At 48.8% G+C, this 14,773-nt stretch overlaps 3 protein-coding genes across 3 annotated transcripts in view; 1 reads left to right on the top strand and 2 right to left on the bottom strand.

Moving 5' to 3' along the window:
• LOC311109152 (GTP-binding protein Rheb) overlaps nt 1-1,572 on the bottom strand; it is a 30,070-nt gene extending 28,498 nt beyond the window's left edge. Inside the window, exon 1 of the mRNA XM_084151976.1 lies at nt 1,319-1,572. Within this exon, the coding sequence (XP_084008102.1) occupies nt 1,319-1,370 (52 nt within the window). The 5' untranslated portion in view covers nt 1,371-1,572. The remainder of the gene's footprint in view (nt 1-1,318) is intronic.
• Nucleotides 1-14,773, top strand: part of LOC311108860 (NEDD8 ultimate buster 1-like) — a 64,599-nt gene that overhangs the window by 43,686 nt on the left and 6,140 nt on the right. The window lies entirely within an intron of this gene.
• Nucleotides 11,028-14,773, bottom strand: part of LOC311109258 (receptor-type tyrosine-protein phosphatase mu) — a gene marked incomplete at its 5' end in the record, with an annotated part of 292,145 nt that continues 288,399 nt past the window's right edge. The window contains 2 exons of the mRNA XM_084152095.1: nt 11,028-11,268; nt 11,665-11,800. Of these exons, the coding sequence (XP_084008221.1) occupies nt 11,215-11,268; nt 11,665-11,800 (190 nt within the window). The 3' untranslated portion in view covers nt 11,028-11,214. The remainder of the gene's footprint in view (nt 11,269-11,664; nt 11,801-14,773) is intronic.

Here is a 14,773-nt window from a genome sequence, read left to right as displayed (position 1 = left end):
TATTTTAAGTCATGTTCTCAGAACATTTAGAAACATTTCCATAAAAAACACAAGAAAACATTAGTAACATTCAAAGAACGGTTCTAAGAATGTTATTGAAAAACGTTCCGTTCTCAGTGTCAACAAAACTCTCTCTATCCTCTATCTTGTAAAGTGTGTTTAGGTGTGTTGGCTGTGCCCACTAATTGGCCACACCTGACTTTAATGAGTGCTTGTTTCCTTTGATATGGGGTGTTTGAATAAACTAAAATGAACAGCTTTGTATGAGTAAAAAAAAACATGGCTTTGTAGCTCAATGGACTAATTCCATGGATAGAGAACAGAATATCATTGGTTTGAATCTCACTGATGCCGTGCTACAATAAAAAATAAATGTGTTTGAATGCCTAAGCAAATTCATTTCCATTTGTCCTATCTGCTTGGAGTTCAAAATAAGCTAGCAGTGTTATTAAAAGTCTTATTGAAACAGTCAGCGAAAGTTTTAAAGGAAGTTATTCAAAAACCTCCAAATAACCTATAATTTCCATTCTCAGAACGTTAATAAAAGCTCCCAGGAAAACTTTCAGGGAACCATAGTAAAACGTTATCAGAACATCCCTGCAACCTAAAAATGAAGGTTCCCTGAACAGGCAAAATGTTCACTTTGTTCTCAGAACATGTTTACTGTTCAGGAAAATAATGGCTTCGTTCCCAGAGTCAATGGGAAACCAAAAACGTACGTTTCCACAATTTCAAGGAACCAAATGTGCTAGCTGGGGTACTAAGTCCCAGCATCAGGACCGCTCCTGCCGTGGCATCAACTCCGTCTTGCTAGTTAGTGGCATGCATAACCACTCTTTTTTGATCTAACAACATTGACGTAACAAAATATAAAACATTATTTAAAGTACTGTGCATAATGCAATTAACTATAGACTGACATTTAAGTTATTCAAATACAATTGATGAGAATAATGCATCATGCCACTGACTATGCATCTTCCCATTCTACAAAACGTGAAAATGTAGCTAACGTATCGATTGAGATTCGGTGGTAGGCCTACTAGCACTGGCTAGTAGGGTAGCCCTATATTTTGCTACAGTGCTAAACAAAATCTCTAGAGTCGTGAGTTTCCAGTTGAGTGACATTCAGCTGACTGGCTGATTCAACAGCAATAATTGACCAGGCAGCAGACATTGTTGTAGTAGCCGCTCGATATGAGCATGCTGTTGATATCTTGCCAGTAGTATGTGTAGCTATCGTCATTGAGCTCGCCTACATAGAAACCGCACAATAGACCTCGCTACCACCGAAAACGACTAAATTGCGCACACTTACCCACGGATCTGTAGCCCAGGACGGCGATTTTTCGGGATTTCGGCTGCGGCATCTTTTAGCAGCGACACTACATCAATTTCGACTTACAAAAGGCCTACACAACTGATCAAAAACGGGAACAGGTCTCAAATGCTATGTTAAAAACGACAAGGACCAGAATTGCACCTGCAATTAGCTCGTTTTTTAAAACTATTTAGCGAAAAAGTAATCGCGCATCTGTATACTATACCTCACTCCCCGAAGAAATACTATCTGAATTATTCATGAATTCCCACTGTTGGTTGGTTGCGCTTACGCAGAAAGGAGGGTCTCTGTCCTCTTCTTGAGCTGCGGTTGGCTAAGGTGTATTCACTGTTTTTACAAGCACAAAATTCATTGGCTGTCAAAGATTACGACTGGAGAATCTGCTATCGATTCCGTTATGATGGCACTCTGACAGCAATTTCTGTAATGTAAAAACGATTCATTCTGAATATAATGAATAAATGTCAATACATTTTACTCGCGCATGATGTGTTATGAGTGTCACAACTAAATGCATCGAGGTTTGACTGCGTATGAACATATGCAGATCCTTCTGCGGGCACACATCATATTGGCCTTTTTAGAAATATATAGGTATCATATTTATTGACATTAATTTGCAATTCGAAACAAAGCAGTTCCAATCAGAAAGTCAGCAGCAGATGAGACTAGTTGGGCGCATAAATCTCACCTTGCATGGGTTAATTGACAATGGGTTTATAAAGGTTCTGGCCTCTGCTCTCATCTTGTGGTGACGTAGAGACTTGCAGTATCTTCACTTCATATTATGAGCAATATGATTCCATTCACTGTTACAGAATACAATGTTCCATTGAAACTGTAGAGCGCCACCAGCGAGGAGAGTGACTGACTATTGAGAATCTCCCATAATTATCCAAACGAGGCAGTGGAGTTAAATTAGGAAATGTTTGGTGAGGTCACATGCTGCTGCATGCTGGGTCTTGTAGTTTCTTGCCTCAATATATTTCTGCCATTGTACAAAGGGTATGGTCTTCACTACTAGTACTCTTCTGTATATATTTCAATCACACTCAAGTTGAATTTCATAGCACCTAACATGTACAAGCAAATGTCATAGCACCTAACATTTATGACCAAAATTCAATCAGATCAACATTTTAGTCATTTAGCAGACACTCTTATCCAGAGCGACTTACAGTTAGTGAGTGCATACATTATTTTTAAATGTTTTATACTGGCCCCCCCGTGGGAATGAAACCCACAACCTTGGCGTTGCAAACACCATGCTCTACCAACTGAGCTACATCCCTGCCGGCCATTCCCTCCCCTACCCTGGGCCAATTGTGCGCCGCCCCATGGGTCTCCCGGTCGCGGCCGGCTACGACAGAGCCTGGATTCGAACCAGGATCTCTAGTGGCACTGCGATGCTGTGCCTTAGACCACTGCGATGCTGTGCCTTAGACCACTGTGCCACTCGGGACATATTCCATGGCATGCCTCAAAGCTCAACTTTAAAGGATCATTTCGGTATTTTACAACATAATGTTTATTACCCTGAAAGTAGTCTATGAGCCAGGATAAACTGTAATCCATGGCTCCGATTTCTTTAAACAGCCACTTCAAACTTCAGCCACTGCTAGCTAAAAATTGATTTGAGAATCAAATCTGCACAACACACAAACAAATATCAGTATGTATTTGCAAGTTTGAGTAGTTTTTTTCCCCCATACAAGATAAATACAAGGCTTACAATACACCTGGTCAACATTATGTCCAAAAAACAAGAACAATTATATGGCCCCCAAAAAACATGATTGTCACTCAATGTGCTTCACAAAAACAGTCAATGAATAAATAGTCTGTCCAACTTCAAATATTTACAATATTAACAATAATGATTGCAATTAATTAAGCTTTGGATCTGTTGACGTGACGAAAAGCTTGCGTGTGGACGGTGCAGGACGGCTTTTGTTTCCTCCTGCCAGCACCACGATACTAATAGCAACCGAAGCGATGGCAGCATAAACATGTAAGATTTCGCTTTCTTAATGCCGGTTCAACTTTAGCTATACATATTAAACCGCTTCACCATATTAACAAACACTGTAAAAAAACAACATCAACGGAAATGAAAAACATGGATTTAAAAAACCAACATATCATTACGCTTATCATTTACCCACAAAAAAGGAAATGACATTGATCATCCGTTGAGACTTAAAAGGGTAATAAACAGGAGAGCTTTTTTTGTTATAACAATAAAGAGGGTTGGGAGATGGTGACAATGGAATACATCAGTGTGAACTCCTGTTCAGGCGCTGTTCTGAGGGAGGGGGGAGGGATGAGGGTAAACACAGTAGCACTGTCTAATAGAGAGGAGAGGGGTTGGGGGGGTTACAGTAGCACTGTCTAATAGAGAGGAGAGGGGTTGGGGGGGGGGGGGGGTTACAGTAGCACTGTCTAATAGAGAGGAGAGGGGTTGGGGGGGGGTTACAGTAGCACTGTCTAATAGAGAGGAGAGGGGTTGGGGGGGTTACAGTAGCACTGTCTAATAGAGAGGAGAGGGGTTGGGGGGGTACAGTAGCACTGTCTAGTAGAGAGGAGAGGGGTTGGGGGGGGTTACAGTAGCACTGTCTAGTAGAGAGGAGAGGGGTTGGGGGGGGGGGGGTTACAGTAGCACTGTCTAATAGAGAGGAGAGGGGTTGGGGGGGTTACAGTAGCACTGTCTAGTAGAGAGGAGAGGGGTTGGGGGGTTACAGTAGCACTGTCTAGTAGAGAGGAGAGGGGTTGGGGGGGGGGGGGTTACAGTAGCACTGTCTAATAGAGAGGAGAGGGGTTTGGGGGGGGGGTTACAATAGCACTGTCTAATAGAGAGGAGAGGGGTTGGGGGGTTACAGTAGCACTGTCTAATAGAGAGGAGATGGGTTGGGGGGGGGGGGGTTACAGTAGCACTGTCTAGTAGAGAGGAGAGGGGTTGGGGGGGTTACAGTAGCACTGTCTAATAGAGAGGAGAGGGGTTGGGGGGGTTACAGTAGCACTGTCTAATAGAGAGGAGAGGGGTTGGGGGGGGGGTACAGTAGCACTGTCTAATAGAGAGGAGAGGGGTTGGGGGGGGGGTACAGTAGCACTGTCTAATAGAGAGGAGAGGGGTTGGGGGGGTTACAGTAGCACTGTCTAATAGAGAGGAGAGGGGTTGGGGGGGGGGGTACAGTAGCACTGTCTAATAGAGAGGAGAGGGGTTGGGGGGGGTACAGTAGCACTGTCTAGTAGAGAGGAGAGGGGTTGGGGGGGTTACAGTAGCACTGTCTAATAGAGAGGAGAGGGGTTGGGGGGTTACAGTAGCACTGTCTAATAGAGAGGAGAGGGGTTGGGGGGTTACAGTAGCACTGTCTAGTAGAGAGGAGAGGGGTTGGGGGGTTACAGTAGCACTGTCTAGTAGAGAGGAGAGGGGTTGGGGGGGTTACAGTAGCACTGTCTAGTAGAGAGGAGAGGGGTTGGGGGGGGGGTTACAGTAGCACTGTCTAATAGAGAGGAGAGGGGTTGGGGGGTTACAGTAGCACTGTCTAGTAGAGAGGAGAGGGGTTGGGGGGGTTACAGTAGCAATTGTCTAATAGAGAGGAGAGGGGTTGGGGGGGTTACAGTAGCACTGTCTAATAGAGAGGAGAGGGGTTGGGGGGGTTACAGTAGCACTGTCTAATAGAGAGGAGAGGGGTTGGGGGGTTACAGTAGCACTGTCTAATAGAGAGGAGAGGGGTTGGGGGGGTTACAGTAGCACTGTCTAGTAGAGAGGAGAGGGGTTGGGGGGTTACAGTAGCACTGTCTAGTAGAGAGGAGAGGGGTTGGGGGGGTTACAGTAGCACTGTCTAGTAGAGAGGAGAGGGGTTGGGGGGGGTTACAGTAGCACTGTCTAGTAGAGAGGAGAGGGGTTGGGGGGGTTACAGTAGCACTGTCTAGTAGAGAGGAGAGGGGTTGGGGGGGTTACAATAGCACTGTCTAATAGAGAGGAGAGGGGTTGGGGGGTTACAGTAGCACTGTCTAATAGAGAGGAGAGGGGTTGGGGGGTTACAGTAGCACTGTCTAGTAGAGAGGAGAGGGGTTGGGGGGGGTACAGTAGCACTGTCTAATAGAGAGGAGAGGGGTTGGGGGGGGTTACAGTAGCACTGTCTAATAGAGAGGAGAGGGGTTGGGGGGGGTTACAGTAGCACTGTCTAATAGAGAGGAGAGGGGTTGGGGGGGGTTACAGTAGCACTGTCTAATAGAGAGGAGAGGGGTTGGGGGGTTACAGTAGCACTATCTAGTAGAGAGGAGAGGGGTTGGGGGGGTTACAGTAGCACTGTCTAATAGAGAGGAGAGGGGTTGGGGGGGTTACAGTAGCACTGTCTAATAGAGAGGAGAGGGGTTGGGGGGGTTACAGTAGCACTGTCTAATAGAGAGGAGAGGGGTTGGGGGGGGGGGGGTACAGTAGCACTGTCTAATAGAGAGGAGAGGGGTTGGGGGGGGGGGGGGGTACAGTAGCACTGTCTAATAGAGAGGAGAGGGGTTGGGGGGGGTTACAGTAGCACTGTCTAATAGAGAGGAGAGGGGTTGGGGGGGTTACAGTAGCACTGTCTAGTAGAGAGGAGAGGGGTTGGGGGGGGGGGGTTACAGTAGCACTATCTAGTAGAGAGGAGAGGGGTTGGGGGGGTTACAGTAGCACTGTCTAATAGAGAGGAGAGGGGTTGGGGGGGTTACAGTAGCACTGTCTAATAGAGAGGAGAGGGGTTGGGGGGGGGGGGTTACAGTAGCACTGTCTAATAGAGAGGAGAGGGGTTGGGGGTTACAGTAGCACTGTCTAGTAGAGAGGAGAGGGGTTGGGGGGGGGGTTACAGTAGCACTGTCTAATAGAGAGGAGAGGGGTTGGGGGGTTACAGTAGCACTGTCTAATAGAGAGGAGAGGGGTTGGGGGGGGGGTTACAGTAGCACTGTCTAGTAGAGAGGAGAGGGGTTGGGGGGGGGTTACAGTAGCACTGTCTAATAGAGAGGAGAGGGGTTGGGGGGGGTTACAGTAGCACTGTCTAATAGAGAGGAGAGGGGTTGGGGGGGGTTACAGTAGCACTGTCTAATAGAGAGGAGAGGGGTTGGGGGGGTTACAGTAGCACTGTCTAGTAGAGAGGAGAGGGGTTGGGGGGTTACAGTAGCACTGTCTAGTAGAGAGGAGAGGGGTTGGGGGGTTACAGTAGCACTGTCTAGTAGAGAGGAGAGGGGTTGGGGGGGGTTACAGTAGCACTGTCTAATAGAGAGGAGAGGGGTTGGGGGGGGTTAGAGTAGCACTGTCTAATAGAGAGGAGAGGGGTTGGGGGGTTACAGTAGCACTGTCTAATAGAGAGGAGAGGGGTTGGGGGGTTACAGTAGCACTGTCTAATAGAGAGGAGAGGGGTTGGGGGGTTACAGTAGCACTATCTAGTAGAGAGGAGAGGGGTTGGGGGGGGTTACAGTAGCACTGTCTAATAGAGAGGAGAGGGGTTGGGGGGTTACAGTAGCACTGTCTAGTAGAGAGGAGAGGGGTTGGGGGTGGTTACAGTAGCACTGTCTAGTAGAGAGGAGAGGGGTTGGGGGGGGTTACAGTAGCACTGTCTAATAGAGAGGAGAGGGGTTGGGGGGGTTACAGTAGCACTGTCTAATAGAGAGGAGAGGGGTTGGGGGGGTTACAGTAGCACTGTCTAATAGAGAGGAGAGGGGTTGGGGGGGTTACAGTAGCACTGTCTAATAGAGAGGAGAGGGGTTGGGGGGGTTACAGTAGCACTGTCTAATAGAGAGGAGAGGGGTTGGGGGGGGGGGGGTTACAGTAGCACTGTCTAATAGAGAGGAGAGGGGTTGGGGGGGTTACAGTAGCACTGTCTAATAGAGAGGAGAGGGGTTGGGGGGGGGGTTACAGTAGCACTGTCTAATAGAGAGGAGAGGGGTTGGGGGGTTACAGTAGCACTGTCTAATAGAGAGGAGAGGGGTTGGGGGGGTTACAGTAGCACTGTCTAATAGAGAGGAGAGAGGTTGGGGGGTTACAGTAGCACTGTCTAATAGAGAGGAGAGGGGTTGGGGGGTTACAGTAGCACTGTCTAGTAGAGAGGAGAGGGGTTGGGGGGGGGGGTTACAGTAGCACTGTCTAGTAGAGAGGAGAGGGGTTGGGGGGGTTACAGTAGCACTGTCTAATAGAGAGGAGAGGGGTTGGGGGGGTTACAGTAGCACTGTCTAGTAGAGAGGAGAGGGGTTGGGGGGTTACAGTAGCACTGTCTAGTAGAGAGGAGAGGGGTTGGGGGGGGTACAGTAGCACTGTCTAATAGAGAGGAGAGGGGTTGGGGGGTTACAGTAGCACTGTCTAATAGAGAGGAGAGGGGTTGGGGGGTTACAGTAGCACTGTCTAGTAGAGAGGAGAGGGGTTGGGGGGGGTACAGTAGCACTGTCTAATAGAGAGGAGAGGGGTTGGGGGGTTACAGTAGCACTGTCTAGTAGAGAGGAGAGGGGTTGGGGGGGGTTACAGTAGCACTGTCTAGTAGAGAGGAGAGGGGTTGGGGGGGTTACAGTAGCACTGTCTAGTAGAGAGGAGAGGGGTTGGGGGGTTACAGTAGCACTGTCTAATAGAGAGGAGAGGGGTTGGGGGGGGGTTACAGTAGCACTGTCTAATAGAGAGGAGAGGGGTTGGGGGGGTTACAGTAGCACTGTCTAATAGAGAGGAGAGGGGTTGGGGGGGTTACAGTAGCACTGTCTAGTAGAGAGGAGAGGGGTTGGGGGGTTACAGTAGCACTGTCTAATAGAGAGGAGAGGGGTTGGGGGGGGGGGGTTACAGTAGCACTGTCTAGTAGAGAGGAGAGGGGTTGGGGGGGTTACAGTAGCACTGTCTAATAGAGAGGAGAGGGGTTGGGGGGTTACAGTAGCACTGTCTAGTAGAGAGGAGAGGGGTTGGGGGGGTTACAGTAGCACTGTCTAATAGAGAGGAGAGGGGTTGGGGGGGTTACAGTAGCACTGTCTAGTAGAGAGGAGAGGGGTTGGGGGGGGGGGGTACAGTAGCACTGTCTAGTAGAGAGGAGAGGGGTTGGGGGGGGTTACAGTAGCACTGTCTAGTAGAGAGGAGAGAGGTTGGGGGGTTACAGTAGCACTGTCTAGTAGAGAGGAGAGGGGTTGGGGGGGTTACAGTAGCACTGTCTAGTAGAGAGGAGAGGGGTTGGGGGGGGGTTACAGTAGCACTGTCTAGTAGAGAGGAGAGGGGTTGGGGGGGTTACAGTAGCACTGTCTAGTAGAGAGGAGAGGGGTTGGGGGGGGTTACAGTAGCACTGTCTAGTAGAGAGGAGAGGGGTTGGGGGGGGTTACAGTAGCACTGTCTAATAGAGAGGAGAGGGGTTGGGGGGGGTTACAGTAGCACTGTCTAATAGAGAGGAGAGGGGTTGGGGGGGGTTACAGTAGCACTGTCTAGTAGAGAGGAGAGGGGTTGGGGGGGTTACAGTAGCACTGTCTAATAGAGAGGAGAGGGGTTGGGGGGGTTACAGTAGCACTGTCTAATAGAGAGGAGAGGGGTTGGGGGGTTACAGTAGCACTGTCTAATAGAGAGGAGAGGGGTTGGGGGGGTTACAGTAGCACTGTCTAGTAGAGAGGAGAGGGGTTGGGGGGTTACAGTAGCACTGTCTAATAGAGAGGAGAGGGGTTGGGGGGGTTACAGTAGCACTGTCTAATAGAGAGGAGAGGGGTTGGGGGGGTTACAGTAGCACTGTCTAATAGAGAGGAGAGGGGTTGGGGGGGTTACAGTAGCACTGTCTAGTAGAGAGGAGAGGGGTTGGGGGGTTACAGTAGCACTGTCTAATAGAGAGGAGAGGGGTTGGGGGGGGGGGGTTACAGTAGCACTGTCTAGTAGAGAGGAGAGGGGTTGGGGGGGTTACAGTAGCACTGTCTAATAGAGAGGAGAGGGGTTGGGGGGTTACAGTAGCACTGTCTAGTAGAGAGGAGAGGGGTTGGGGGGGTTACAGTAGCACTGTCTAATAGAGAGGAGAGGGGTTGGGGGGGTTACAGTAGCACTGTCTAGTAGAGAGGAGAGGGGTTGGGGGGGGGGGGGTACAGTAGCACTGTCTAGTAGAGAGGAGAGGGGTTGGGGGGGGTTACAGTAGCACTGTCTAGTAGAGAGGAGAGAGGTTGGGGGGTTACAGTAGCACTGTCTAGTAGAGAGGAGAGGGGTTGGGGGGGTTACAGTAGCACTGTCTAGTAGAGAGGAGAGGGGTTGGGGGGGGGTTACAGTAGCACTGTCTAATAGAGAGGAGAGGGGTTGGGGGGGTTACAGTAGCACTGTCTAGTAGAGAGGAGAGGGGTTGGGGGGGTTACAGTAGCACTGTCTAATAGAGAGGAGAGGGGTTGGGGGGGGGGGTTACAGTAGCACTGTCTAATAGAGAGGAGAGGGGTTGGGGGGTTACAGTAGCACTGTCTAATAGAGAGAAGAGGGGTTGGGGGGTTACAGTAGCACTGTCTAATAGAGAGGAGAGGGGTTGGGGGGGGGTTACAGTAGCACTGTCTAATAGAGAGGAGAGGGGTTGGGGGGTTACAGTAGCACTGTCTAGTAGAGAGGAGAGGGGTTGGGGGGGTTACAGTAGCACTGTCTAATAGAGAGGAGAGGGGTTGGGGGGTTACAGTAGCACTGTCTAATAGAGAGGAGAGGGGTTGGGGGGTTACAGTAGCACTGTCTAATAGAGAGGAGAGGGGTTTGGGGGGGGGGTTACAGTAGCACTGTCTAGTAGAGAGGAGAGGGGTTGGGGGGTTACAGTAGCACTGTCTAATAGAGAGGAGAGGGGTTGGGGGGGTTACAGTAGCACTGTCTAGTAGAGAGGAGAGGGGTTGGGGGGGGGGGGGTACAGTAGCACTGTCTAGTAGAGAGGAGAGGGGTTGGGGGGGTTACAGTAGCACTGTCTAATAGAGAGGAGAGGGGTTGGGGGGGGGGGGTACAGTAGCACTGTCTAGTAGAGAGGAGAGGGGTTGGGGGGGTTACAGTAGCACTGTCTAGTAGAGAGGAGAGGGGTTGGGGGGTTACAGTAGCACTGTCTAGTAGAGAGGAGAGGGGTTGGGGGGGGTTACAGTAGCACTGTCTAATAGAGAGGAGAGGGGTTGGGGGGTTACAGTAGCACTGTCTAGTAGAGAGGAGAGGGGTTGGGGGGGGTTACAGTAGCACTGTCTAGTAGAGAGGAGAGGGGTTGGGGGGGTTACAGTAGCACTGTCTAGTAGAGAGGAGAGGGGTTGGGGGTTACAGTAGCACTGTCTAGTAGAGAGGAGAGGGGTTGGGGGGGTTACAGTAGCACTGTCTAATAGAGAGGAGAGGGGTTGGGGGGGTTACAGTAGCACTGTCTAATAGAGAGGAGAGGGGTTGGGGGGGTTACAGTAGCACTGTCTAGTAGAGAGGAGAGGGGTTGGGGGGTTACAGTAGCACTGTCTAGTAGAGAGGAGAGGGGTTGGGGGGTTACAGTAGCACTGTCTAGTAGAGAGGAGAGGGGTTGGGGGGGGTTACAGTAGCACTGTCTAATAGAGAGGAGAGGGGTTGGGGGGGTTACAGTAGCACTGTCTAGTAGAGAGGAGAGGGGTTGGGGGGGGTTACAGTAGCACTGTCTAATAGAGAGGAGAGGGGTTGGGGGGGTTACAGTAGCACTGTCTAGTAGAGAGGCAGTGCAAATGCATCCGGTTGAAAACAACCACCCTCTTTCCTCCCCTCTTCTTAAATCCGTAGCGGTGCGATGGTACGACCCTGTCCTGTGCCCAGCGGAACACAGCAGTTCATTTCTGTCCTCCAGTAACCAACATTCACTCAGGTTTAAGAGACTCAGTCCAGGGAAGCTGTGAGGGCTGTGGTATGGGGGTAGGACCGATGGGGGGAGCAGCTTTCAGCCCAGCTAACCAGAATTCAAGTACTCCAGTGCCACCTCATAGCAGAACTTGTATTGATCCTGTGAATGAATGGTAAGAAGAGTACATAATCAATGACAGTTACTGGACTAGACATGGCTGAATTGACTTGGCCTTTAATTATTGCATTATAATGGCTGAGCGATTCACAATCACATTGTTATTATCTCCTTATTCAAAATGTAAACTGCAATTTTCTGGAGTTAAGTTCAATTGACTTTGGCAACACAACTTGTCGTATAAGTACCCATTAGCGTGTTGTAACTGTAGAATTTGTAGCGATGACCAGTGAACCACTATAAGGGTTTGGGTCTATATTCATAAATCGTCTCAGAGTAAGAGCGCTGATCTAGGATCCCCCCCCGTCCCCGTCCATGTTATGTTATTCCTTATGATCTAAAAGAGAGTACTGATCCTAGATCAGCACTGGTTCTTACCAGTAAGTCGACCATGTTGGGTTTGTTGTTCCTCAGTGTTTTGACCGCGTGGAACACGTCGACCGAGCGCTGATGCCGGAGCATCTCGCACACGATGCTAATTGCACCGAACGTCCCGCTACGTCCTCCACCATTCCTGAGAGAGAGAAAGAAAATGAGGTAGGGTTGGATCATAGACCTAGATATTATATAAAGTCCATAAGAACCTGTCAGAATTGCAAAACGTTTCCACCCCCGAATTAAGTGTCCTTTGTCCAAGTTTTACAACATTATACCGGCTTTAAGTAATGTGTTACCTGAACAAAATGTAAGCTTCATGAATGAATAACATTATCAGTGTTGTATGGTGATTGGGACATGACATGTTTGACATAAAGCTTGGCTAAACTTCCCAACATCTCTTTCTGTGCTCGCTGTTTTGGATTTTGCCCTCTAGATGGCGCCACACTACTGCCAATCCACCACAACAAGAGGTGGCCAGGCCACCTGCTGATACTCAAGTGTGTGTGGAAATGGGTGAAAGTAAGGCGGTACGCCATATCGGTAAAACATGAGCCTATCAAAAATAATTTAAACAAAATGTCAAGAAAACTGTAGGCTATTACACCACTTTTTATCATTACCCCATGTCAGAGGCATGAATAATGAGCGAATAGACTTGCAAACGGGTGCTATAGCCTCCGCTCCAAAATGCGATGTGGTTTGACAAGAACACTGACATTTTGCTAAGGCAGAGATGAGTGGCCGACACTGACGCGTGCGGACAGCAGTGGATGCATAAATTCTGGCCTAATGACAATCGCCAAATGTCATTACACTTTTTAGTGTTTTGTGTAACATGTATTTTTCCATTCACCACTGTTTGGAGGCTGAAAATATGTTGTGAGTGGATGAACGTGCACGGTTAGCCTAGTAAAGGAGCCCTTTGAAGTGATTGTTTGACAATCAGATGAAAACATCATGACAGGTTGTGTTTATGCAACAATAAAAGGTAATAATAGTTCAATGACAAATCTTTACGACTAGACCCACAGAGATCCTATTGAATTAATAGGGATTATATATGTAATTCTATGATTAGGTCCATCAAATGTTTTGGTGCATAGGAGGTCCTGTACCGGGAATAAATTAATTTTACTTTCACCCCTGTGTGGAACATACAGCTGGCTCTCTAAGTAGTTAGTAAACTTCTCATGAAGAGCTGCTCTTCCTCAGAAACTCTCCAGGTTGGTCAACTTTACTGTCTGAAAAGCCGAAGAGCTTTTAAGAGTTGCAAGCTGAGAGTCACAAAATGTCACAAGAGGAAGCAGTTTGAGTTCAGTGTAGGGGAGAGTAGGGTAAGTTGAGCCATTTTGTACATTCAGCATCACTCCTTCAAGGGAAATATAGTATTCTTTCTAATTTGCTCAACTTGCCATTGGCTGAACTTACCCCGAGGCCATTGGCTCAACTTACCCCCGAGGCCATTGGCTCAACTTACCCTGAGGCCATTGGCTCAACTTACCCCGAGGCCATTGGCTCAACTTACCCCGAGGCCATTGGCTCAACTTACCCCGAGGCCATTGGCTCAACTTACCCCACAGCCATTGGCTCAACTTACCCCACAGCCATTGGCTCAACTTACCCCAACTTACCCCACAGCCATTGGCTCAACTTACCCCAAGGCAAACATTTTGACTATATTATCCCACACAGCTACAAGGATGCATTTTCATGCTAGGTTTAGGACCTCATATAGACATTTACATTTGACATTTTTAGTCATTTATCAGACGCTCTTATCCAGAGCGACTTACAGTTAGTGAATAACTATTTATTTTTTTATACTGGCCCCCCGTGGGAATCGAACCCACAACCCTGGCGTTGCAAACGCCATGCTCCATCAACTGAGCTACATCCCTGCCGGCCATTCCCTCCCCTACCCTGGACGACGCTGGGCCAATTGTGCGCCGCCCATGAGTCTCCCGGTCGTGGCCGGCTGCGACAGAGCCTGGATTCGAACCAGGATCTCTAGTGGCACAGTTAGCACTGCGATGCAGTGCCTTAGACCACTGCGCCACTCAGGAGTTAGAGACCCCAACTGATGTATAGAACAATCTTAAAACTATCTACTTTGGTTTAGATACAAGCATCATGAAACCTCTAACACAATAAATTCATTTGACTTTGTGAACAATCACTTTTTTGGACCTAAACTTGCTTATCACTTTTTTCATGTGGTGTCTTCCTTCACAGACTCAAATGAAATGATGGCCTCTTCCTAAATATTTGGTCAAACTAAACATTTTGTGTATGGTTTCCTAGAAACAAGGGTGGCTCAACTTACTGCCTTTTCTCAACTTACCCCACTCTCCCCTACGCATAAAACCGGTGTACTCCTCCTTCACAGGAGTCGCCTCTCTCAACTCAGGAGTTAACCTCTGTCAACCTCCACATTCCTCTGGCATTATACATAATTCCGGGGAATGTCCAGTCCCAAACGGCAGCCTATTTCCTATATAGTACACTACGGGGGGGTAATAGACAGTCAGATCAGGGGGATGGACACTTTTCTTTCTGACGTTTGTTTAGTGTGTGTGTTGTGTGGGCTGTTTGTCTCTGGTTAGTGTGTTTCGGCGCTTCAGCGCTTGTTTGTCAGCATCGTGTGTGTGTGCGCGCCTGTGTGTGACTGTGTGTGTGGGTTGCTCTGGTCGGGCGATTGGAATCTCTCCGGAGACTCTAACAATAAGAGTCACTTATGTTTTTTTTCTCCTGGACTCTCTGTCTTACAAAACGGACCAGTAACCCTGTTAAAGAGCACCAACCACAGAATACATCAACAAAGACCCTGTCATCCACACACACTGTCGTCCTCCTTCCCTCCACTTTCCAATCTCATTTCCCACACAACTAGGGCCTCTTCTCTCCTCCTCCTCTATCTCTCCCCTCCTCATCCCCCCATTTCTCTGAGTAAAGTGGGGCTGCTGAAGATAAGGAAGGGCAGATTGAGCGGAGGCAGAGACCCACCCAGAAGCCTCTCCCACTGGGGTTTTAAAAGCTAAATCTGGGCAGCATCGGGAACCACAAGCTCATTTTATTTGATTCTCTCCCTCTGGTAATTCAGCAACCT

This window comes from Coregonus lavaretus (assembly GCF_964263955.1).
Source record: "Coregonus lavaretus genome assembly, chromosome: 34".
Lineage (NCBI taxonomy): Eukaryota > Metazoa > Chordata > Actinopteri > Salmoniformes > Salmonidae > Coregonus > Coregonus lavaretus.
This window is presented reverse-complemented; position numbering and strand designations above follow the sequence as displayed.